The sequence below is a fragment of the Motacilla alba genome, chromosome 19, assembly GCF_015832195.1.
Source record: "Motacilla alba alba isolate MOTALB_02 chromosome 19, Motacilla_alba_V1.0_pri, whole genome shotgun sequence".
NCBI classification, from domain to species: Eukaryota; Metazoa; Chordata; class Aves; order Passeriformes; family Motacillidae; genus Motacilla; species Motacilla alba.
In genome coordinates this window covers 9,978,902-10,005,386 of record NC_052034.1, presented here as the reverse complement: position 1 = coordinate 10,005,386, position 26,485 = coordinate 9,978,902, and the positions used below count along the sequence as shown (strand labels likewise).

At 50.6% G+C, this 26,485-nt stretch overlaps 1 protein-coding gene across 1 annotated transcript in view; it reads right to left on the bottom strand.

Moving 5' to 3' along the window:
- GALNT17 (polypeptide N-acetylgalactosaminyltransferase 17) overlaps positions 1-26,485 on the bottom strand; it is a 210,257-nt gene that overhangs the window by 109,447 nt on the left and 74,325 nt on the right. The window contains exons 3-5 of the mRNA XM_038157887.1: positions 21,670-21,836; positions 12,235-12,409; positions 10,471-10,668 (exon numbers count right to left, since the gene is read on the bottom strand). Of these exons, the coding sequence (XP_038013815.1) occupies positions 10,471-10,668; positions 12,235-12,409; positions 21,670-21,836 (540 nt within the window). The remainder of the gene's footprint in view (positions 1-10,470; positions 10,669-12,234; positions 12,410-21,669; positions 21,837-26,485) is intronic.

Below are 26,485 nucleotides of genomic sequence, written 5' to 3'. Positions count from 1 at the left end.
AATCTAGGCCTATTTATGCACCACTGCCTGCAAAGGACAGTGAATGAAAGTGCACATGAAAGGAAATCATCGCCCTCAGCGCTGGCTCTCAAACGCTCTTTAAAGTCTGTTTGATGAAGGGCTGCTCTGCTGCGTCACCCAGCTCGATTATCACTTCTTTGTTTTCAGTCCCCACCCCCAAAGTCATTAAATACTTGCTTTCTAATGAAAATTGATTGGTTTTGGCCAATAAATCACTTAAAAGCCATCTGCCAATGAAAAAAAAATTCAAAGAGCCAAATTCCCCCAACAACTCCTCAGATATTTTTCCTCTCCGCTTTGGATTTAGAGGGAAAATATATTTGGATAATCCATCAACGGCAGCTTTCTCCTGGGAAGTGTGAACAGACCACAGAAAAGGCTCAGCTTGGCTTTGACTTCCAAAATCACTTCATGGACCACTCGGAAACAATTCAGCAGCAGGGTATGAGCTCCGAATATTGGTGCTGCCCCAGATTGTTTTGTTTTCATTAATAAGATTATTGCAGCGAAAACAGGCTCTCTGAAGCTTAATTTTCCTAGCAATTGTTAAATAATTCAATACCCATCTTTTCTGTCTCTTTAATGCCTCTGAAAAATCAAAACCCTTCACAAATTAAAGGCCAAATCCTGTTTACTCTTTCCATTTCTAAAGCAACTCTGACATCAATAAAGGCTGTTTTTGTGACTTGGGCTCAGATTAAACTTCTGTCAGTGCAAGTATTTTTTATTTTTTCAACCAGGAGCATATATTTTTTTCTTTTTTAATCAAAATAATTGTCATATGCAAAGCTCTAAAAGTACAAAAGCAAACGCTTCCAGTATAGCCAGCGTGGTTTTCTTCATAAAAATGGATTACATGAACATTTTCTACCAATAAACTATGGCTCTCTTCAGGAAGGAGAATTTGCTCCCTTGCCTGTAACTCTGTTCTCCTGAAGGGACAGGCCAGAGGCTCAATGTCCCTGCCCAGTTTTCAAGGCCCTTCAGGGAGAAGCTGGGCTTGACCAGTGCTTGAAGGATGACTTTAAGTTTTAACTTTAGGCAGTAACACTTGATTTGGCCAAGAATAATGGTTTTGTAGGGTCACAGGATATGCTGGGCTGGAAGGGATCCACAGGATCATGGATCCAACTCCTGGCCCTGCACAGGCATCCCAACAACCCCACCCCTCCAGGCCTTCCCCATCTCCCTGTCCCTCCTTTGGATGGTCTCCAGTGACTCTGGATCTGCCCCAAACTGCCCCCAGAGCAGAGCAGAGCAGAGCAGGACAATCACACCCTTAAAACCTTTAAAAATTGTCCCCTGATTCCCAGAACGATGATGGCATTTGCACCATCAGCAAAGAGCAAAGGAAGACTGCCTGCATTTATTTTCATCCAAGAATCATGGAACAGCCAAGGAACCCCCAAATTACTTTCCTGACCCCAGACAGCCCCTTCTCAGGCAAAGCAGGGAAATGTTTTGGTGATGAGAAGTCCCACCCAAGGCTGGGGAAGGCTCCAGGGGGTTCCATCTGCACCAAGCTGGCCTGAAGGCTCAGCACCCAAGGGTGGGTCTGTCCCGTTCCAGGAAAGGCACAGCCTTCTCTGGGGCAGGTATTTAATACTGAACCCAAATCCCACTCCATGCCCCAGATGTCCCAATCAAAGAGGCTCAAACACTGCTTTTTCAAGGTCACATGGCCAAAGCAGCCAGGCACGAGCCCATCCAGGTCCCTCTGCTGTCCCTGTGGCAACACCATGGTGGTTCTGATGACAGCTCTGCCCATGACCCTGGGAAGCTGCACAAACACAGATCCTCCACTCCAAAAGCTTTTCCCTAATTCACAGAGAATCACACAGCCTTGGGCCCTCTCCCAAACCCTGGGGCTGGGTGGGGACCTTGCCAGGTTTCAGCAAGGTTTGGATCTCCTGCTCTGGATGCAGCCAATCTCAAGGGGAATCCTCCAATACTAGAGACCTGAAACGAGCTCCAGCACTGACATCCACGGGGAGCTTGCTCATCCCTGGGCTGCTGCCAGCCAGCTCCAGGGGCACCAGCCTCAGGTGCACCCTCAGCACAGGCTCCCCAGGCAGTGACATCAATCTGCCCATCTTGTAAAACCTGACACCATCACAAAGTATTACAGAGCCTTTTTTTACACTTGGCGCTAAATTAGGCGACATTAAAAACCAGCAGATGAAGAATTCCTCATAAAGAGGCCCAACAGCAGCAACCCGAGCTCCTACATGTCCATGGCAGCTTTCTCACACCACAGGGAATCTCTGGGAAGTTTAAGAGCTTCAAATTAACACACCAGGAAGTGAAAGTCACTTTGTGCAGTCAGTTGAGGATCACTCCTCCCACTACCGTTAACATAAAAATTGAGAAAGTCAATTAAAATTTTTATTACGTGGCCTCAAATCATCCCCAAAAACCCCTCAGCATTAAAAGGAAAGCCCAAACTGAGAACACTGAAGAGGTTCTTGCTGGAGTACTTTAGAAGCTGATAAAGCACTTGATGGCTTTAATTTAATCTGGAGCTGGATGACAAAGTTATTGAGGTCGTGATTCTGACCTAAATCTTCCCTCTCCTACATTCTGAGCCCAAACAAGACTGACACTAATTAAACAAAAAAAAAAAAAAAATCCCTCAATTTCTCCTCTACAAGGCCAGGTTGAACAGAGCTTGGAGGAGCCTGGAATAGTGGAAGGTGTCCTTGCCCATGACAGGGGCTGGAATGAGATGAGCTTTAAGGTCCCTTCCAACCCCAATTATTCTGTGATCCTGCGATTCTCCTGTTATTTGTTTTCAGGTTTTCAGAAACCTTCATTATCCATGCCAGCCAGGAGTGAGCAAACCTTAGGTTTCAGCTTCACATCCGTGGAAGCACAAGTCTCCAGGAGCTAGGGATGGATGGCTCTGATTTGCACAATGAGGCGTTTGCATCACAAGGTGTTTGCAGCAGCTCTTTCCAGAAGCACCAACCAAACTTTGCCTGGGGAAGAGCCACAGAATCCCAGGAGGGTTTGGGTTGGAAGGGACTTAAAATCCATCCAGTGCCACCCCTCCCATGGGCAGGGACACCTTCCTCTAGCCCAGGCTGCTCCAGGCCCTGTCCAGCCTGGCCTTGGACAAATCCATGTTGTTCTTATGCTGCACCAGGGTCTGGCCCAAAGTCCTTTGGGGCTCCAGGGATTTTGGTGGAAATGATGCCGAGCCCTGACATGGAACTGCAGCCAGTGCAGGGATGGAGGAGAACCAGACTTCAAGGGAGATGAAGCATTTGGGTGGCCAACACAGAGCTTTGGTCTCCTTGACCTGCTCAAGGAGAGCAGCTTCAGAGCCTGATGACCAATGCCAACAATTTATCTTCCTGTTTGATTTAAATTTTATCTATTTAAATTTTATATGTAGCCATTGAAGAGCTCCATGAGCCTCCTGCAGCTGTTGGGACATTCCCACCAATCCCATTATCCCATCTCATCCCAGCAAACACCTGACACCAGCATCTTCTCACACATTCCAGGTGAGGTTTCCAAAAACAAATTCTCATTTCACCACCCCACATTTGGCTCCTATGGAAATCTTCCCCTCAACTTCCAAATGCCAGACGAGTGAGAATATTTTAAACCATCTTCACACAGAAACAGGAATCTTCCTGCAGTTTGGAGATGTTAAAGCCAGAAAGAATAAATTTTAAAAAATATTCATCATTTTGTACAAACGGCTCAAGACTTTTTTCAAAACAAACCCACAGAAACCCAGGAAATATCATTAAAATTCTGCCTTTTCCTCACACCTGTGTCCAACAGTTTGCACCATCCCTGAGGTGCCTCCTGCCACTTTGAGCACTCCTGTGGTGGTGAAATTATTTATAAGAGTTTGAGCAAACCTGTCTAAATCTGTTACTGAGGGCCTGATGTGCACCCTGCTAACCCTGCAAGGGTGGGGATGTGCCACAGGAACGTCCTGTCCCAGCCATGAAGATCCTCTTCCATAATTTTATGGCAACAGAGGTTATTCCCAAGAGCTCTGTTCCTCTGGCTATTCCAGAGTCTGTGCAAATCCTGTGTGCACAGAAGTTTCAGGCTGTTACAGTGGCCTGAAAGAAGTCTCAGAGGTTGGACTAAAAGAGGGAAGAAACTGCATTTATTTAATTAAAATTAAACAAGCACCGAGTCTTTGGGCTTTTGAATGCCATCATGGGATGAGGGCTGCAGGAAGCCCCATGGAAAAATCAATAGCTAGTGGTTTCTGGAATGAATAAATAAATATAATAATGATCCCACCCCAAATGAAAACCCAGTCACCAGAGAGAGCCAGCTCAGCACCACCTGAGCTCTGGGACTGAGGAACACTTTAATTAAACACAAATGTCTTGTTACAGCAGAATCTTCACCCCTGGGCCACATTCAGTAACCTAAACCCCCTCTGTTTGTCCCATCTCCACCCCTGCATCATTCCCACACCTGGGATGAAGTCTGCTTTTTCCTGAGTACACTGCAAGAGCAAATTCACATTTCTGAGGCTCACAAATTAACATTTGTGAGGCTGAGGCAGCAGGTAATTGGGTGAGTTAATTAACATTATTTTCATCTTTATAAAAAACCCCAAACCTATCAGCCCTTCTATTCTTTCACAATCCATAACTCTCAAACCCCATTTCCTCCTCACAATGATCTTAATTCTAATTAAATGAGCTTTTGTCTTCCAGCAGCAGTAAAGATGAAGTGCCACATAAAATATCTGCAGCGTAGCCCTGTCCAAAGTCCACTTTAACCTAAAAGCTGGTGTTGGTTTTTTAACTTCTTTTTGGTTTTGTTAGGGTTGAGATTGAAGGTGTTTGAGATGGTATTTTGTGTTTAGATTTAGATGTTTATTATTTTTGTTTATATTATAGTTTTAGAAATTGTGAGTTTTATAGTACTTTATTAATAAGTTATAAAACAGTTTTGTATTTTGTATAAAACTATATAAAATAGTTTTGTAAACTTATAAGTATTTAAGGAAAAATTATTTAATTAAGAATATTTAATTGTATTTAATATTTATTAAATATAAAACTAATTATAATAATTAAATAGATATAGTATTTAATTATATTTAAATTACTTTTCTTTTTAACTTAATAATTAATTACTGATGTTTTGTAATGTAGATTTTGTTTATTTATATAGTATTATTTATAAAGAAGGTGAAGAAGGATTAGGTTCTGGTTTAAAATTTTTACTTTGTTTTACATATATATTATTATATTTTAAAACTTTAAATGTTAAGGTTTTTATTACATGATATATATTTTTAATCAAATTAGATACTTATAATTTCAGTTTTATTACTTAGTTTTAGGAGGCTTTTTATGATTTTTAGGTTAAATGTAGTGGGGTTTTGGGGGGTTAGAATTTCTTAGTACAGAAAGTTTAAAATTTTTAGTATTTAGGGTTCTAACAAGCCGGCTCCCAGCTGCAGCCATGCCTGGCAGGCTTGGGAAGAGGCTTCCTGTCACCTCTGGAGCCCCAACCCCTTCTGGGGGCTGCTCACTGCGGGAGCCTTGCAGCCTCTGCCCCCACTGCTCTGCACAGCCACACGTGGAGAACACCCAGAGAGAGTCAGGAAAGTCAATCTCTTGTAAATAATCCAGTCCATCCGCGGTAGTGCTGGAGTCAGCACCCCTGAGGTGCTCAGAAAAGGACTGGATGGGGCATCTCCCAGTGTGGGGCACGGCAGCACCTGCTCAGGGCTGGACCTGAGGCTCTGGGAGAGCTTTTGCAGCCCCAGGGGCTCTGTGAGCGCAGCGACGGCAGGACCAGGCTGCAGAGCTCAGGTCTGACAATTCCTGCCAGCAGAACATGTGTGCAGCCCATTTCCCTGCTCAGCTGGGTGTCCCTCAGCCCCAGGGCTGCTCAGAGTTCACTCCCTGGATGAGTTTAACAGAGCCTGCATGTGGCTCTGGGTGCCATGGCTCAGTCGAGGTGTTGGGGCTGGGTTGGACTCAGTGATGTTGAAGGTCTCTTCCCACCGGGTGATTCTGTGATTCTGTGAATCCTGAGGTTCCTCAATGAGACCCAGGGCAGGAGAGCATTCATTGTTTTCCTGGAGCCATCAACACCTCACACTTGTAATTACAAATCCTGGGGCTGCCCCTGAAGCACCATCAGCACATGCAGCCATCAACCTCCCTGATCTCAGCAGCTTTTTGACCAAAGCTGGTGTGACACAATCAAACAAGGCCAGGCAGGAGGAGCTGCTGGCTCTGGGGTTCACACCAGTGAAACAACAGGCTCCAGACCTCAATGAACCTCAAAAAAGCTCACGTTCTGTCAGTGTCAGTGGGAAACAAATCACTGCTGGAGATGCCTAAAAGCTGGATCCCACCGTGGGATACCCCAGGACCAGGTCATCAATCTGCTGTTTCACAGCATCTCCAGAGATCTCACTTGGATTTCCCACAGGACTCTGAAAGCATCTGCTTTCTTCCATTTTTTTTTTTGCAGACTCAGAGGTTTTCTGGACCCTCAGCAAACTCTGATCAATGCCTGTCATTAATATCTGGATAAATCCTGGCTGCATCTCCACAGCAAAGCCCATCCAGGCATGGAATGCAGGAACAGATGCCGTCCTAACACAGCTCAGCACCAGGAAATCCCAGCAGCTCTGCAGGAGCTCACTCTGCTGGACATCAGGATCTCTGTGATGACCATTTTAAATGTCATTTTCTGTCTACCTCTTCTGGCAGAGCTAATTCAGACATGATCCATTACCCTGTAATCACAGCTTTATCTCCTGCACAGAGGCAGGCAGAGCCTGGCAAGGAAAGCCTGGCTGTGAAACCAGGCCCAGCTAGTGCTGAGATTGGGGGGATCTTTGGTGTATCAGTATTTTAAATGTTAAGGTGACAAAAATACAACAGCTGATGTATTGCAGACCCCAGGTATTACAGCAGCATTTCTCCCAGGGATTAAGGGAGGCTATTTCTTGCAGGATATTATGGATAAAGCAGGAGCCTGGAGCCAGTTTGAGACTGGGCAATATTTTAGACAAATTTCATTTCAAAGAGGCCATCAGCTCTCTGCCTGGATAATCCTGTCTGGGAATTAGCCAGGAGAAAAATCTGCCCCAAAGCATTCCCATATTCTGTCTCCAGTCCCCACTGACTGTATTTGGTCACCTCTGGGCTCACAGGACTGGAGCAGCTCTGGTGGGCAGGGAATTCCTCCTGGGGCTGCCACAATCCCCATGCACCAAGAGTAAACCCAAAAATAGGGAATAAACTGCTTTACTCCACTCCCACCCTTTTATCCTAAAGTATGTCTTAAAAACTAATGTACCTCTGTATGTATAATTTCCAAATTTCCTCTAATCCCATCCATAATTACATGGAGCATGGCAGTGTATCCCTTCCATGCAAACATTGCTACCAAGTGCAGGATTTTCAGAGCATGATGTGACAAAGAAATAACTGCAGTCATTATTTCTGCTCCGTGTGTGGGTACACAACAGGACAGCACGTGTCATTAGCTTCCTGTTGGGGACACTGCCCATTTATCTTCCTCCTGATCCTCCCCCAGTGCCTGCTGGCACTGTTATTTCAGTGGTTTAACATGAAAATGTTATTTCAGTGGTTTTGCATGTTGTTTTTTATTTAACGTGGCTGGGAGCTTCCTGGGTGTCTCAGGGCTGTGTCCTTCCCTCTGGCTCCCTCAAAGCCCCAGGGCCTCAGCAGCAGAATCCACATTTCAGATGCCTTTAACAAAGGTGTCTCCAGAACCCTGCTCTGATCTCTTTTTCATTTTCCTTCCACTCAGCAGTGCTCAGAGCAGAGGGGCAGCTCCCTGGGATTGCCTGGCTGGGGATAATGGGGCATCCCCTGCTCCAAGGTTGTGGGAACCCCAATAAAATCCTCTCCCAGCTCCTCCTGCTAGTGTTTGCCATCAGCTGAAATGCAGAGATGTGATGCTCAATGCCCTGCCCAGATTTTAGCACCATCCCAACATTATTTTAAGATAAAACAAACACCAGAACAACCTAACAGGAGGTACTGGCCAGCAGGAGCCAGCTCCCAGAGCAAACCCTTCCCTTCTACAGCTGCACATCAGCAGCAGATCCACCCCCAGGCAGCACCTCTGGCTCTCAGCACCAAAGCAAGAAAAGAAATGCGCTGTGAGATGTGGAGCTGTGAGAAGTGTCCAACATCCCTGTGACCCCATTTACTCCTGGCTCATTGGTAACCCCTAAACTGGTTCATGCTGGGGAGCCTGGGGAAACACATCCTAAAGAACCAAAATCCTCCTGGTGTAGGTTCTGACCTCCCCCCTCCATCTCTTCACAAGCACCCAACCCTCCAGCTCCCCACAGCAGTTTCCTCAGCTCAGAAACTCCTCAGCTCGCCACCCTCTGCCTTCTCACCTGCCCTCACATCAAACACCTCCCAAAAACCAACCAAACCTCACCTCCCCTGCCATCACACACCTCCCAAAAACCAACCAAACCTCACCTCCCCTGCCATCACACACCTTCCCCAAACCAAAGCTGTCCCTCCCCACGTGGCTCTGCCCCATCTTGTCCTTAACCATCCCCTAAGTGCATGACAGACTCAGACCCCATTCTGTGAGCACAACAGAGCAGAAGGTGTTACCAGACCTTTAAATGTCATATTGGGGGTCCAGTTTCCTCAATCACCTCCAGTGAGAGGTGTTGAAGCCCAGCCAGCTCCCAGGGTGGTGTCACAATCACAGGGGACACTCCCTGTGCCAAAGCTTTCCAGTATCTCCCAATTGCACCACTTTAGTTTAATAAGAGTTTGTTCTTTCTGCCCTTTTATATTTACTGGCTGAGAGAGGTTTATCCCAGCAGTGTTGATCCACTTTTATCACCCTCCAGAGGCTCCAGCAGGAGCTGCCAGCACCACTCTGCTCACACTTCACCTGCAAAGGCTCTTGGATTCCTCAGCTTTGCCTTCTGCATGGCCCAGCCCTCCTTTAAGAAGTCCAGCAGCATGAATTTGGTTAAAATAACTGTTTATTTGTCAAAGCCCTGACTCCTGTCCAGAATAAGCTGACTCCAAACTAAACTAATTCCTCCACTGAGGGCTGAATGTGCTGCCTGGGACAAGGGAGCCAAAGGAGTAACAAGAAGTCTCTGTGTGAATGGAAACAGATCTAATTTCAGCTTCCAGGGATTATGTCAGCGACCAAAACAGAGTTGTTTGGGTTCAGGATTTCCACCAGGCAGGGATCTGCACTCATACAGCTGCTCTGTGCCTGAGGACAAGGCTTCTCCAGACAAACCATGTCAGGATCCAGGTGGATCCCACCCACCTGGCCAGACACCACTGCTGATCAGAGTATCACTGTGATATTTGGGGGCTGTGAAGGGAAAACCTCTGAGCTGTGCACACACAGCAGCCCCACCTCCCACCCACAGCCTCCCCTCCTGCTCTTGCTTTGGGCTCATCCCACCCCTGAAGCCTGGCAGGGCTGGAGCACATTTCAGAGCTGCCAACCCTTCAGCTGGAGTGTTACAACAGCCTGAGACACATTTTTCCAAAGCTTGCCCTGGGTGGAGGGACTCTGCATTGAGGAGAACGCAGTGCTGTGTTCCATGGACTCACCCTCAGTCCATCACATGGGAACCATCTCCTCATTCCTCCTGGTTTGCACAAACTGGACACTGGAACTGAGGCAAAGCCACTTTGTCACCTGCACTTCCACACAAGCCTGGACAGATCTGCACAGCTCCTGCACTTCCCCAGTAGGTTTGATACCAACACCCTTTTCCAAATCCCTGCACCCTTCCAAACCCTCCCTGGCCCATGTCACAGAGCTGGTGGGGGTTGTGACATTGTCCCTACCTCTCCAAGTGGCTTCCTCACTTCATCTTCCTGCATTTTCATAGAAGCATGGAATGGTTAGGGTGGGAAGGGACCTCAAAGCCCATCCAGTGCCACCCCTGCCATGGCAGGGACACCTTCCACTGTCCCAGGCTGCTCCCAGCCCCAGTGTCCAGCCTGGCCTTGGGCACTGCCAGGGATCCAGGGGCAGCCCCAGCTGCTCTGGGCACCCTGTGCCAGGGCCTGCCCACCCTCACAGGAACAATTCCTTCCAGTATCCCACCTATCCCTGCGCTGTCTGAAGCCATTCCCCTTTCCCCTGCCACTCCAGGGTGCTGTGTGTCCCTGTCCAGCTCTCCCACAGGCTCCCTCAGCAGCTGGATGCCTCCCTGCCCTCCCTGGTGCTGCTCAGTGGGTGCCCAGCCCTGGGCAGTGAATGTCCCCAGCCCTGGTCAGTGAATGTCCCCAGCTCTGGGCAGTGAATGTCCCCACCCCTGCTCAGTGGGTGCCCAGCCCTGGTCAGTGAATGTCCCCAGCCCTGGGCAGTGAATGTCCCTATCCCTGCTCAGTGGGTGCCCAGCCCTGGGCAGTGAATGTCCCCAGCCCAGGGCAGTGAATGTCCCCAGCCTGGCCGTACCTGATGGGCAGGGAGGGGTCCCCGGCGTCCCACCAGTCCTTGGGGGGGCTGATGTACATGCACCACAGCTCCCAGCTGTAGCCGTGGGCCGAGTTCTCGTAGCGCTGCACCTCGAAGTTGTCCTGCTTGATGTTGTCGATGGAGGGCAGGATCACCCTCTTCCTGTTCTCCTGGATCCGGGAGAGCACGGGCTCTGCCCTGGGGGAAGGGGCAAAGCACAGAGAAAGCCTCAGTTCACTGCAGCTGCACTCAGTTCCTCCCCAGCATCCCATCCATCCCTGCCCTTTGGCAGTGGGAGCCATTCCCTGTGTCCTGTCCCTCCATCCCTTGTCCCCAGTCCCTCTGCAGCTCTCCTGGGAGCTCTCTTTGGTTCTGGAATCCACTCAGAGCCTTCTCCTCTCCAGCTGAACAACTCCAACTCTCTCAGCTTGTCCTCACAGCACAAGTGCTCCAGCCCTTCATGTTCCTCCTCTGGACCCACTCCAGGTCCATGTCCTCCTTGTGCTGGATACAAACCTGGTTCACAGGCTGGAAACCTTCCCTTGTGTAAAGCAAGGCCAGGAAGGGTGTGCTTGGCTCAAACCATGCCTGAACTAGTCCAGACCTCCCCCAGATCCCAAAACCCTGGGCAGAACAGGGTACATTCTATAAAGCAGGACTGTTTGAAGGGTCTTTTTTCCCTTGGGATGCAGTTTGATGACTCTATAGCTAAAAAATTCATCTCTGGGACGTGTTCAGAGCCAGGGGTGTGCTGAGCATCACCTCAGCAGCTCCGGAACCAGCGAGTGCCCCAGGGTCAGTCCCCACACCAGGGGGAATTTGGGGGAACTGGCACTCCCAGTGCCCCCAGTAACAGCAGCAGGTGGGAAACTCAGGGAGAGTCAAGCCCACTGCAGAAATGCCTCCCCTCTACCCCTAGGAAAGAGCTTCAAGAGCTCAGTCAGTGGGAGCTCTGCAGTGAATCAGGTGTGAGGATTTAGTGACCAGAGAGAGGAATGTTCAACTGGGAATAAAGATCCCAACATAACAAACAGCTCCTAAAATACCCCCTTCAGCTGCACTGTCATTAGAAAGGATTCAATAGCTGTGCACAACTCTGCCTTTAACAGCTGCAAATAGGGGGTTTTGTGGCTGTCACTGTGTTCAAATTCAACACAAGTTTAGCTTCTTCCAACTCCACTTTTCTAAACACGGACCATTTACTCTTTACACTTAGTTAAAGGAAAAAAAAATCTCTTTCAGGCTTCTGTCATGACAAAGATTCAAACTTAAGCCATTTGAGCTCAAATGTTCTAAACCTCTCTGAAAAAAATCCTTATGAAACACCTTTTGCTGCTTCTGCACCTCTGCTCTTATTCCCAGCAGCAGAGAAAACAAATCAATCCAAAGCCTCTGAGCCTTCCCCTCTGGGATCCAGCAATGGGCACAGCAGTGGGAAACACTTTCTCCTACATTCCCTTGCTGCCTGGGCTTTTTTCAACTTGCAGAAATTACTTAAGGCTAAGGGAATGGGAAATCATCCTGAAAAACATAAACAGGGAGCAGGGAAAGTGCACGCACGAAGGGAAGGAATAGAGAAAGATTTCAAGGAGCAAGGGCAAGGAAAAGTTCTCCTTGTACATTCCCACCATGCCATTCAATGCAGAAGGAATCCTGGAGAAGGATTAACAAGCAAGAGGGCCTGTGTGTCATTCTGTAGGGACACAAAAGGAGAGGAGCTCCCCTGGTGTTTGCCCCGCTCTGAGCAAGCCCCTGAGCACCTACCAGCCAGCAGTGAACTCCACGTGGGCATCAAAGAAGCCGGTGACCTGGCCTGTGGCAGCTTTCCAGCCCTCGATGCGGGCCCGGATCAGCCCTTCCCTCTTCTGGTTCCTCACCACCTTGACCAGCCCCGGGTAGCGTTTGTTGACGTACTCCTCCAGCGGCGCCTTCAGCTCCTCTGGGGACAAGGACACACAGCCCGTGGGACAGGGACACAGCTCCCAGCTGGAACAAACCCACCCTGGGGAGGGACTGGAGCAGGGTCATTGGGGAACACCCCTGCACCCACTGAGGGACACAATCACCTGGGCTCGAGCAACACTGGTCCGCACAAGATGGACCGAGCACAACCCACACAGGGGAGGTTCAAGGTGGCCCAGAACTCTGCTGTTGGGTCACTGAAGAGCCCATGGGCCACCTCAAACACTTACAGTCCTCTGCACTAAAAGAAATGGAACTGAACCCAAAGATAAAAAGACGTCAGCCATGGCCAGCAAACAGCAGCACTCTGAACTCCTGATGGAGGTTTGAGCTGAAAGCACTGCTAGAAAAGCTGCAAAACCCACCCAAAGTGACTCAAACTACATCAAAATCATGTCTCAGCATCACTGCCCTCTTCATTCAGCCTCACCATTACAGCCTTGGCACTTGCTGGTTTTTTTTGCCACCAGAAAAATTGAAATTCCCCTTGCTTTTGTGAGGGGCTGAAAGGGATTCTGGCTTTGTTCAGAAGATCCTCCCACCACGTATCTCGTGTTCACTGCAGCTCATTTGCCTGTGCTGCTTTCCCAGGCCTGTGTGTGCAGTGTCTGAGACCCTCAGGGACCTGCAGCCCCCAGCCACCACCAGCACAGAAATCCTCCAGAGTACAAGATCTGAGCATGAAAGACCCAGAGGGCTTTGAAGGTAGAAGCAGATGGAAGGTTACAATAAAGCATAAACACCAGTGTGTTTTTCCAACCCTTTGGAAAAGTGCCAGTTCTCTGCCAGAGGAGCCTCAGTCCTTTCAGTGCGTGTTGCACCAGCCCAGTGCACAAAGGTCTGCTGGAGAAAGGAGCTCTGAAAGCTCAGCAAAGCCACTGGGCACCAACACAAACTCTCAACTCCATGAAAGCAGCTCCTGAGAGTATCTTTCATCCCTGTGAGGCTTCAGGACTGCAGAAAATGAAGATATGATCCGTGACCTTAAATTATAGTCTACTACCCTTCACTGCACTCTCTCTTCCGGAATAAAAATAAAGAGGGGAAAAAAAAGTCACCATTAATCATCGGCATGGTAAAATCCTCGAGACACACAAGCACACGTGGGGTCCCACATGAAGGAAACACACAATGGAGAGCAAAGGAGTAAACAGCAAGTCTCATCTGCTTTGAAATCTTCAAAGGAAAAGGATTATCTGTTCCCTTCCCTGCCACGCCTCCTTCCAGGCACAGCAAATGTGCTTTCTCCACACTGCCTTTCTGGGATGCTTCCCCTCACATCTCCATTTCCCCAAAGTCTCCTTTCTCTTTTATGCTGAAGTGGGAATAAAAGAATAAAGCAAATGAGCCCCTTCCTCAATTCAAAGCATCTGCATCACACACATTCATAACTCAGCAACTTCCATTTCATGCTGAGCCACTCAGAGCAAAACCAGGATTTTATGGAGACAACAACTCTCCCAAATGGTTTTAAGGAGACGAAGACACCGATTTTTTTGACAGATGAAGCCCCACAAGCACAGCACTTGGCATCTCACGTGGCTTTGGCAGCAGGTAAGTCAGCAAAGCAGCAGACCACTGCAGCACCACAGAGTGATTAAAACAACTTTCACATTGGAGGTGGAGTCTCAGTGGAAGGAAAACGTGAGAACTCCCCTGGGGAATTGTCTGAGCAGCTCAAAGCAGAGTGAAGCTCCAGTGAAACAGAGGAGTTGTAATGTCACAGCTCACAGGCAGCACAGGGTCAGCCCTGAGAGCCCCCTGTGCCCATCCCAGTGTGTGCCAGCAGCTCTTCAGAATGTCCCCAGGCAGCCACAGCCACTCCCCTGCTGTGTCCTGGGTGCCAGCAGGGGCAGAGTGACCCGGGGGGAGCACAGGGCCAGAGCAGCACCTGTGCAATGGCACCAGGCGTGTGGGAGGTGCCCGTGGTTGGCACCTCTCTGACCCTGCTCACTGGCAGAGACAGCTGGGACACAGGTGTCCCCAGGGGCCCTGTCCTGCCCACAGCTGGGACACAGGTGTCCCCAGGGGCCCTGTCCTGCCCACAGCTGGGACACAGGTGTCCCCAAGGGCCCTGTCCTGCCCACCTGGAGCAGCACTCAGGGACACAAGCAGTGCCCAGCAGTGGGAAATGCAGTGCCAGGCCCTCTCTCCACCAAGGCTTTCCTGCACAGCCTCACTGAGATTCCCAGGTTTGCTCCCTGCCTCTGCTCCGCTCAGGCTCAGCCCACAGCACGCAGCTTTTGACATTTCCTCCCTGCCTGAGCAGCCCTAATGGAGAGGATGGCTGCACCCCAGCACTGGGCTGGGCCAGCCTCACCCTTCTGAGCTGTGCTGCAGCTCTGGGGAGAGGGCACAGAGCACAGCACTGTTCTGGTACGATCAGACACATCCCTGGCACTCAGAGGGATGGACTCTGTATTTCATTTCCCAGAGCACCCAGAAGTGCAGGAGTGGAAAATCCAGTGTCGGGTACCAAAAGTGCAATGCCAGTCTCCAGGAATCCCAGAATCATTTGGGATAAAGTTCATCTCATTCCACCCCTGCCATGAGCAAGGACACCCTCCATAGCCCAGGGTGCTCCAAGCCCTGTCCAACCTGGCCTTGGACAATTAAATTCTCTGAGAAACTCCTGTTCCAGCATCCTGTGAGCCCTGGCCTGGGTTAATGAGTAGGGCTGATGTGGCTGTGTGGAGAAGCATCAGCGGCAACCCCAGTGTCTGCACAGCTCCTCTGCTCCTGGGGATGCTGATCCTGTGGGACCAGATGTGTTCAAACCTCTGGAAACCATCACTGACTCACGAATCTCATCCCAATCCAAGTCAGGTGAAGTTATCCCTGATTTTACCCCACGTTTCCCTCGGTCAGCAGTCACTGAGTGCCCTGCACTGTCAGAACACCCAGCTCCAGCCTCAGGACCTGCAGAGCTGCTGCTGAGCTTGAAGCTGTTCACCTGTCCTGTCAGCTCAGGAAGTGTTTCCTGCCCAGCTGATGCCCCTTCACAGCAGGTCCCAGCGACACCAGGAAGGTCGGGAGGCCTGGAACAGAACGCCAGGGGTTTGTGACTTGCACCAAGGGACAGCAGCCGAGAGCAGCTGTCACACACAGGGGCAGCCTGGCCCTTGGATCTGCTCCCCCCAGGACTCCACACAAACTACAGCAGGGACAGAGCACCTCCAGCTCAGGGAGTCGCTGTCATTGCCACCCCTGCCTGGCACAGGGCCACAGTGCTGCTGTCACAGGGCTGACAGTGACAACATCCACAAGAGCCTGAGCCAGGATAACCAGCCTGGTGCTCAGAAACTGGGACTCTGGATGTAAAGAGGTCAGGAGCCAGGATGGGAACAGAGCAGTGGCCCCCAGCTCCCCTCGTGCTCCCTGCCTAGAGGAGCATTCCTTCAGGCCTGCACCCCTGAGGATTCCACTGGTGGATCCACAGGGGCTGCACAACCAGGAATTCACTCCAATGCAACACTGCCCTGCAGCCTGGAGACTCCCTTCTCTCCTGCACCCCATGGCTCTCCTCCCACACACACTCAGGCATCCTCTGAGGAACTGGAGCCTCCTTCAGAGCACAGCATCCCTGTTTATTCAGGACTGGAAGGTTTGATCTCTGCTGTTGTACAAGCTGCTTCCCAGCAAGATTTGCAGAGAGAAATGCTACTGAAAATGCCAAAAGGTTCAATTTCAATCCTGCCTCTTGTTCTCTATCTGTCCCTATCGATCTTCCCTGAAGGGCAAGTCCAAGGAACTCGAATCCAATGGACCTGTTGCTCCATTAAAAAGCCCAGCTGCTAGCTGCAATGACTTATGTTATCTATTACAAACTGTTTTGTTACCTACACGAGCTGGGAAATGGGGCTGCAGGGAAATGGAACCACCTGGTGCCAAGGAAAGTAACTCCACCATGGACATCAGCCCACCTGCAAGCACAGAAACATCCACTGCTCCGTCCTGTCTTAGGCTGAAAGATTTAGCAGTGGGGTGCACTCTATCCCCATCTGTCAGAGCTGGGGCAGTTCTCTGCTGGTCATGGGGCAGTTTTTTCTTTCTCTCTCCCACAGCCAATCCTCCCTCCAGGAGATCTCTGCTGTCCATGGCCACTGAGTGTCCCTGCATGGCTGATCCAATTCCATCATCCATGGGGAGATGCTCTGCCCAGGGCAGGAGCCAAGCATTCCTGCCTGGATCCAATCTGAGCCTGGAACAGCACAGCAGCCTCTGCCCCCTGCATTCCCAGAGGAGCAGCTTTCTGCTGCCCTGCATTGCCAGAGGAAGAGCAGGCCCATCTCCAGCAGCCCTGGAGCTGCAGAGGAAAACTCCCCCCTTGTGCAGGATCCCTGCTCCAGCAGAAGCACAGCTGGCACTGCAGGAGGGCTGAGCCACCATGGAATGGCACTGCTGCCACCCCCCTGACACACAGGGGGTCAGGGCCTGTTCTCACTCTGGCAGTGGTTTGTTTAGGGTTGGGTTTTTTTTTGTTTATACTATTGCATCGGTATTTTCAGTTTTCCTAATAAAGACCTGTTATTCCTGCTCTCATGTCTTTGCCTGAGAGCCCCTTAATTTCAAAATTATAATAATTCAGAGGGAGGGGGTTTACATTTTCCATTTCATGGGAGGCTCCTGCCTTCCTTAGCAGACACCTGTCTGTTCAAACCAAGACACTTCCCCACCCCAAACCCTACCCAAACCTCTCCACATGCTGTGGTAGGCCCCAGAACTAAAGGTGGAAACTGCCTGTAGTCACATAGAGAAAGAAGCAAAGACCAGCAGCACCAGAGAAGCTCAAGGATTTACCAAGAGCAGGGAATTCCTTGTGCCACTGGCTAGGTGTCCTTGGGAGAGGACCACACCTCCACACCCCTAAAGAAAATATCCTTGTGTTTGCCATGCTCAGCTGGGTGGGAAAAGCCTACAGAAGCCAATGTGTTATCAGAAACACTGGAGGGGTCAGGGCTGGGAGTGCTCCAGGGTCATGGGAGACCCCAGGCACCCCTGTCCCACATTGTCACCTGCCTGAAACTCCAAAGCCATCAGGGCTGGGATTTTTGCAGGTAATCATTAAAGCAGCTCCTTCAACAGGCAGTAAATAAATGTGAACACTTTTCAGGCAGACTCAGAGCCAGGGGAGTCTCTGCAGCTTTTTACCTGCAGCTGGACAAGAGGAAACTGTGACAGGGGAGCAGGGGGATGAGTCAGTTCTCACAGGGAAAGTTGGTCCCTCAGAGCATGCAGCTCCAGCCTGTGGTCATTTGGTTCAGCAAAACCCAAAGAGAATCAAGAATATCCTGAGTTGGAAGAGACCCACAAGGACCATGGATCCCAGCTCCTGTCCTGCACAGACACCCCAACAAACCCACCCTGTGCTGCTCTGCTGCCCTCCTCACAGAGCCTCGGAGCTGAGCACCAGGGCCAGCCCGGGTCAGCTCCAGTTAAACACCCCATGCTCAGGCTGCACTGTTCAGCCCTGGGAGAGGCTGGGATGTGACTGAGCTCCCTGCAGCTCCCCTCTGAGCACAAACACCCAGGCAGCTCCCGGGCAATCGAGGCACGGGCGCTGGTGCTGCTGCTGGAATGAGCAAAACAAGGAGGGGATCCCTGGAGTGCCAGACCCAGGCAAATTACAACCCTGAGCATGTCTCCCCCGGTGGAGCCAGCCCCTTTAAGCAGCCTTTTATCCAGAGGGTTTCCTGTATTCCTAGAGGTTTGCTTTTCAAAGAGATGTTATCCCAGATTAAAAACGCTAAAAGACACAACAACAACTGAAAAAAAAAAAGAGCAGGTGATGATTAAGCAACAGAGTCAGACAAAGTGTGCAGCTGTGAGATAACACAGCATCTCAGGGGCACGTGGCTGCATCCTCCCCCAGCCAGGGAACCTCGTTATCACTCCCAAACACAACCTGCACACTGCCTTTGGAATTACAGCCCTGCAACAAGCACAAACAAAAGCAGCCTCCAAAAGAGTCTTTATGAAGTGTAATGTGCAGCTCAAGGGAGAAGGGGGTTCAAACTACAACTCCCCAAGCTTGCTCCTTCAAGGAGGGATTTTTTTTCCCCGTTACAACACATTGGCATCTTTTATCTATTTACAGCTCAGACATAAAGCATCAGAATGCTGGTGTTCATTAACTTTAATCTCTCACTGCACACTTTTGTGTTGTGCTGTGCTGTTGTACAAGAAAGCTGAGAGCAGGGAGTGTCTAATGAGGCTTCTGAAGCTCTTTGTTCCAGCCTGAAAACCTCACACCAGCACCAGGCTTCGCTCCTGGCTGTCACAGCTCTACCTGGAGGGCACAGAGCCAGGTGGGCAGGGCAGGCAGATCTTGCCTCTACCCCTGGGGGTAATCTTCAACTTCATTTGCAAATCTCTGTTAATATTTGGTGCTTTGTTCTTCAGTTACCCAGATTTGCTGTGGTTCCTCTTCCCCTCTGACAAACCCACACAAACCCCAGTCAGGGACTGTCCTGAGCCTTCAACAACTTCCCCAAAGCTGCTTCTGGGGAGCCAGGGGACAGCACAACTGTGGGCTTGGGCACTGCTCCCGGGAGTCAATCTTCTCTCACGTTACACAGCTGAGCCTCCAAAGGCTTTTCCTGGGCTACAGCCACATCCCCACAGAAATTGTCCCTCACTCACACACAGCTGCTCCCACAGAGGCTGAAGAAATTCCTTCTTGTTCAATCACAGACTCCAAAGTCACACCCACAGAGCCCCATTCTCTGCTTGATCCTCCAGGATTCATCTCTAAATCTGAGAGCTCATGAGGAACTATTTTCCTGTAATTATTTTCCTGTAGAAGCCAAATCTATTTATTAAGATGACTTTGTTTGTAATATCCAAAGCATCAACTCTGCGATGCTGCTATTGCTGCTCAGAATGATTGCCGACCATTAGTGGGAACTCTGTGACAATGTTATTGCCATTAATAATTCCTGGCTGTCACTGCAGCTCCTCCAGGATGCTGAGAGGGAGCACATGGTCCCAGAGATACGTTCTGGTTTGTATCATTTCTTTTACATGAGAAAAGCAGATTATTACACGCTTGGGAGGAGCTCTTCATAAACATCTGCCAAGTTACCTCATTATCTTCCTTCAAATCCCTCCTTAAAAATCTCATTTGTCATGAGGCCTGCAAAGCCTCAGCAGCAGAACACTGGCATTATTAACTCACCCTCCCAGCTGATGGCACCACCTCAGCCCCCACCCCACTATCCTAGGGCACCCAGTGTTTCTGAGGACAGAACTCCTCAGGGATGTCCAACCCTCAGCACAGCCCTGGCCACCATGAGGGACCTTGGACACTCCTGATTCCAACCAAAGCACCCTCGGGGTGGGATGCAGCCTAGGTGTGCCAGGAGACTGGGATTTTCCCACCTTGTGCCCAGGATGTTTGAACTTGTCCATCAGTTGGAGCCATCTCTCTGCCTCTCCCTCCCTGGTGCTGTACAACACTCCAACACAACCCTGGCAGTGTTCCAGGCCAGGCTGGACAGGGCTTGGAGCAGCCTGGGACAGTGGAAGGTGTCCCTGACATGGCAGGGGTGGCACTGGGTGGGCTTTAAGGTCTCTTCCAACCCAAACCTTTCTGGGATTCTGTGAAACCCCAGAGCTGGAAGTGCTTGAGTCCAAGCTTTGGGCACCCCTCTGCCTGCCCTGCCACCCCCAGCTCCAACGCTGCCAAACCCCAGTGGTGCCCTGCCATCCCACAGTGGGTACAGGATCCCACCCTGATCCTCACTGCCAGCTGCAGCCCTGGCCTTGCAGACACTTTAGGAAGGATTTGTTTTGCTGTCCTGTGCCTTTCCAGTGTCTCCAGAGCACCTGGCTCACCATCATCCTCACAGTGAGTGAGGAAGAGGCTGCTCAGAAACACATCCTTTGTGCACAGCAATGAGGGGAGAAGCTCAGTGATCATCACCAATGGTTTCTCTATGAAAGAGTTCTTCTCTTTGCCCAATTAATAAGATAAAATTTGGAGAAGGAGCCTCTCATTCTGGCATTTCAAGTGCTGGGCACTGTGGGATACCCCAGCAGCACCTCACCTGCACTTCACCAGCTCTGAAATCCCACAACTTCATCTGGACACCATCCAAGCTCCCGCCCTGGAGCTGCTGTGACTCCCACCAGCTGAGGAGCTGCCCTCCAGATTCTTTTACTGGTAATTAGAACTCATCAGCTTTCTGTGGTGCTCATTACTGAGGTGTTTGAGTGCCTATGTTTACAGCCTGAACAGCTTGCTGTGCACCAGCTCCTCCCCTCACAGGCAGAGACAACCTCTCAGCTCCCTCTGGAAATGAGCTCCCCACACCCTGCACCCTGCCCTGCTCTTCCCTCCAATCACAGCATCCATGGCACTCCGGGATTAATTTTTTTAAATAACATTAAAAGGTTGAAAACACAGCACAACTGAAGGAGGCAGTAAACAAAGTCACTTGACTATTTGCCGTCCTTCACAAAGATTTTAACTGCTCAGATTATGTTGTCCGAGTGGATATTGGAAGAGAAAAAAAAGAAGATTCTTAGAAGAATTTGAGTCTGAAAATGTGTCCTGCAGTTCTGTGTTATCAAAGCCAGAAGGGAAGGAATGACAACAGTGACTGAGTGCATGTTGAACCAAAAGACACTTGTGTGTAATGTGGGAAACCAAACATCCCCTCCAGGCTGTGGCAGGGCCTGACCTGGACAGGTGAGCTGGGATTATTTCCTCCCCTTCCTCTTTTCTGTTCCAAAACCTGAACTCAGGGAACGAGGGTCCCGGCAGAGCATCAGCCATCTATAAAGCCTGAGATGGTATTTTACAGCAGGGAAACTGAGGCACACACAGAGGAAACATCTCAGTTAACAGCCCTTGGAGGTGCCAGAGCAGAAATCCCTCTGGGCTCCAGGTTCTTGTCCTGGCAAATATTTAGAGGTGCGTGTCTGCAACAACCAAAGTTGTTATCAGAAACAAGGGTACCCTGAAACCAGAGCTCCTGGATGGTACTGAAGGGAAAGGTCAGATGGCTCTCTGATTTCCTTCACCTTCCAGCTCTCAGCTACATTTTCAAACAACAACTCTCTCAGATTTAAATGCGGTTTGATCCTGTTCCTCACCAGAAAAGCTGCAGAGAACTTTGTGCTAGCAGCATACCCACCCCCTTACCGCACGTGCCCTTCCCCAAGAAGCCTCCAGGAGATTCCAGATTAAAGCCAGCCCCTGCTGGTGGAGCTGGTGCTGCCAGTGCTGCTCACCCTCGTCGCTGTTGTCGTCCACGAGGATGATCTCCTTGAGCAGGGGGGCGGGGGTGTGGTTGACGGCGCTGTGCACCGAGCGCAGGATCACCGACAGCGCCTCGTTCACAAAGATGAAGATGATGGAGATCTGGGGCAGGTCCTTCCCGTATTTCAGCTCTTTGCACCTGCAACACAAAGGGCAGAGGGGTCAGCAGAGCTCACAGGGCAGCGCTTGCAGCCAGGCTCTTGGCAAATCCCAGGGAGCCACCTCCCAGCTGTGCACAGCTGGGGATCCCCTCTGCCTGCAAATCCAGCCTCGGATCGCTGCTGCTGGGGAGAGAACACAGCAAAGCAGAGCATCCCCAGGCACATCCAGAGCTCGCCCCACCTGTGTGTGTGGGCAGATAAGCAGGAGTGGCCTCCAGAACACAGCAAATGCCTCCAGCGGTTCAAGGGAAACTCCCCAAGCCCACTCTGCCCCCAAGACTTACAGGTGCTCAGAAATGAGCCTTGTTCTTCAACAGCACTTGGGAATTTTCCTACCTTTGCTTTGGAAAGAAATGAACATAAAATGAGCCTTGGTTAAATAGTCTCAATAAATGTTTTTGCTCTCTCAGCAGATACTCCTGAGCACACTCCTGCCTCTGAAGCAGTGTTGTGGCCTGGTGTCTTTGCACTCCACAGCCAGGATGGTCAAACCTAAACCCTTGTGGTCATGTCCCAGGTTTCAGAAATCATTCCTTAACTCAGGCAGGGTTTGGGGCTGGGTCTCTGCTCACACAGACTTCAGAGCAGGACAAAAGCAGGAGCTTCCAGGTTTCCACCAGCACCAACCCTGGCAAGCAGCAGGTCCATGTTCCATGGACACACCAGAGCTGGAGAGAGGGACATCCATGGAGCAGGGCTGGGGCAGCTCTGAGGGAAGGGGTGTTCCAGATGACCCCCAGCTTTCCAGGAAGCACAGGCACACAGATGTTGTTTCCCTGCCACGTTTCATCTCAACTAGACACATCCTCTTAACAGAGCAACTGTGGAAAGCAAACAGGAGATCTTAAGCTTCTAACAATTAACTCAACTCTCCAGCTTCCCCTACAATAAGTCCAGGTGGGGCAAGGACAGAAGGAGCCTCCCTGCCCCCTCCCCACATTCATCACAGATTGGACACAGAACATGAGCAGAGTTCCCTGAATTGCAATGAGAGTGCGCGGAGCAAACCCTGCCCAGATAAGCAGAGAAAGACCAAAGGCAGAGTGACATCCCAGCAGCTCCTTAACTCCCCAGCAATGCCTCTGCATTTAATTGTCCTGGGTGTTTCTTAGGCAACAGCAGGCGTTCTCCAGACTCCAGAATGAGACTTGGGAGACAAAGATTTCCACAGAAACAGAGTTTTCTTTATGAATATTCTTTAGTTAAACAAGTTTGCTGGGTGACAACACGAATGTGTTTCTTGATTTGATTATTGCCTACCCTACAGCAAGACAAGAGCTCAACAGAAGGGAACCAAACACTGAAAAGGATATTCCAAAGGGAAAATCTTTCTTTAAAATGAATAAAAGAATGGTCATAATGGAGCAAAGTGACAAGTGACCCTGAAATCCTGCCAAGCAAGTCAAACTAAACTGACTCAAACATTAAAAACAGCTTTTGGTTGATGTTGATACCTGCTCTGGTGAAGTCAAGGCTGTCACAGGAGCAGGAGTGTTTCCTTTTAATCATTGCTACCTCTGGGCAGCCTTCCCCCAAGGAATGCTGCAGGGGATAAAGAGCTCAGCCTATGATCAAAGAGCTCTGGAGGCAAATCCAAACCCAGCTCTTTGAGGCTCATCTCCTGCTCATTGGCATTCTCCCTGCACCACCCCTACCAGGGCTCTCCCTCCCCAACGCCAAGACAGGCAGACAAAGATCCAGGGAGGGGAGATGAGCCTGGGAGGGAGGAGTGGGAAAGGCCAGCCCACATTGCTGGGGCACAAAGCTCCAGTTCTCCAGAGGCAGGAGAGGCTTTGCACCAACACCCTGCTCTGATGGCTTTGGCTCCTACCGCAGAGCTGGGAAGGCAGCAATTTTGAACCAAATTAACATCAAGGTTGTTGTGTTCCTCTCACGGGGTCCCTTCAGTGCTGGTGCCAAAAGCTGTGGGGTGAGTGATGCTCTGCCACAGCCTGCAGCTCCACGAGGCTTCTTCCAGTGGACAAACCAGCAAATATCCCTGCAAGTGTGCAGGAAAACACCTGGAGCTGTCCTGGGAAGGGAGGGGCAAAGGGCAGAGCAATACTTGAGCTCAAACATGATTGGGAAGGCCAGGGAGAAGCTGCAGGAAACAGCAGGAATGGTGAGGGCACGGGGAGGGGAGTGCTGGGCTTTGGGTTGTTGCGTGGTTTAGGCTTTTTCTTTTAAACATTTTTCATTGAAAAAGGGCTGATCTGTGTGCTTTATCCTTCAGCCCATGTGCAGGCAGAGGCACAGGTGTGACTGCTTCTCTGGGGAACACTCAAACCCTGCAGGGAGGACTCACTGCGGGTCAGCAGTCCTGGGACAGTGAGGCTGCCCATGGCTGCAGCCCCCACACCTCCCTCCTCACCTGCACCCCCAGGAACAGCACCTTGCCCACCTGAGAGGCTGCCTTTTTTGCAAGGGTGAGTGGGCACAAGGTGGGACATCCCTGCTGCATTCAGAACTTCAATGACAACCCTGAGGAACAGCACAGAGAATCCAGCACTGACCCCAGGTCCCAGCAGGAACTCCAGGGAGAGTCCCTGGCAATGCACCAAACCTCAACTGAGACTCCTGACACCCTCTGCCCACAGTTATCCCCCTCAGCCCTTGGTTGTGCGCCAGCCAAAGCCCTTGGAATTCAGATCCCAGGCCAAAATACTTCAAAATTCAATGAGACCTTAGAGCCCCTTCCAGTGCCTAAAGAGGGCCTACAGGAAGGCTGGAGAGGGAATTTTTGCAGGGAAAAGCAGTGATAGGATAAAGGGGAATGGCTTTAAGCTCAAAGAGAGTAATCTTGGGAAGGAATCCTGCCCTGGCAGGGTGGGCAGCCCTGGCACAGGGTGCCCAGAGCAGCTGGGGCTGCCCCTGGATCCCTGGCAGTGCCCAAGGCCAGGCTGGACACTGGGGCTTGGAGCAGCCTGGGACAGTGGAAGGAGTCCCTCCCTGGGACAAGATGGGCTTTAAGGTCCCTACAACCCAAAGCACTTGGGATTCTGTGATTCTCAGGTTTTATTTCTAACACCCAGCTGGGGCCCAAAGCAAGTCGTGTTCCAAGAAGTTGAATATTCAGGGGAACACTCCCTGCACTTGTAAACTTCTACATTTCAATTAAATACAAGGGTCAGACCACCACAACACATTCCAGTGTCAGTGATTAGCTACCCAGCTAAAGCCCATCCCATCATTTGATGTTCAACTTAGCCCACACTCCTCATTCCATCAGTCCCAAAAGGCTGTCTCAGAAAGTCCTCCCTGCCCACAAAGCAGGTTCTCCTCAGCCATGTGCACATCTGCAGGTGGCCCCAGGGCAGAGGTCCCGCCACACCTGCAGGACAGAGGTGTAGAGGCCAAAAAGAGTCCACAACACTCCTCCGGAGGGAAAAAAACCCCTCAAGGGAGAACCACCGCGTTGAGGGGAGGAAAAGGCTTCTCCCAGCATGCCTTGCTGTGACATGCAGATTCCATGCATCCCAATGGCCCTTCCCCCTGGCTCCACCCCTATGCCCTCATCCCATTGGCCCTGGTGTTCTGCCCCGCCCCTCGAGATCCCCATATAAACCCTGCTTTCCCACAGAGGGGCTCTTGGTTCCTGCATCCCCTTGAGGGAGATCAACGAAGGCTCTCCCTGGAAGCCCACAGGAAGACCCCTTGTTCTGCATCTCCTGGGTCCCACAAGAGCTGAAATCACCCAGGGTGAGCACAGACCTGCCTGTGCCCCTGAAGTGTCTTTTTTCGTGGTGCTTCTTCAGGAAGGTCACAGCACCCACCACAACAGAGGCACTGGGCCAGCTTGCAACAAGTCCTGACGGGGGAAAACTGGGGGAGGCTGCAGGTGATCCCTCCCCATCCCTGCTTTGCTAGGTGGGAAACACCCCCCTGCAGCACAGAGCACCTGCCAGCATCTGGAAATGAATCAGTGCAGGTTACACAATTATGTTTTGTCCCACTAAATCCTGATCTCTCCAATTAAATCTAGGCTGGCACCTGCTTGTAGGATTTATATCAAAATATCATGGATCAGTAGTGGAAAGAAAGAGCCACCTCACAGTTTTGTCTCTCCTTTAGATCAATGAGGTATCAAAGAGGCATTTTATGTCCCATTAAATCACGCTTGAATATGTTTCATTAAATCATGCTCACAAAACTCTCCAAGTCTGAGGAGGCTGGGGAAAAACTCCCCATGTTCAGCACTGGGTTTAATTTAAGGACCTTGCTGAGGTCTCATTGAGAAATGTTCTTGGCCTCCAACAGGGGGGGAAAAGGGGGTTTTCTTTCTATTGGTCCAAGGCTCAGGCATGAAGGGAGAGGTGTAGGTGGAGATCAGGAAAGGTTCTTCCCCCAGAGGGTGCTGGGCACTGCCCAGGGAATGGGCACAGCCCCGAGGCTGCCAGAGCTCCAGGAGCTGCCAGGGATGCCCAGGCTGGGATTGCTGGGGTGTGTGTGCAGGGCCAGGGGCTGGATGATCCCTGGGGGTCCCTTCCAGCTCAGGATGTCCCAGGACACCTTTTCTCACTTCAGAAGAGACTGAGGAGCTGATGACTGACAGCAGTCCCTGCATAAAACAACTGCCAGCATCCTCCCCAGCCCCTCCTGCAGGGACACAGGATCTGGATGGGTGCAG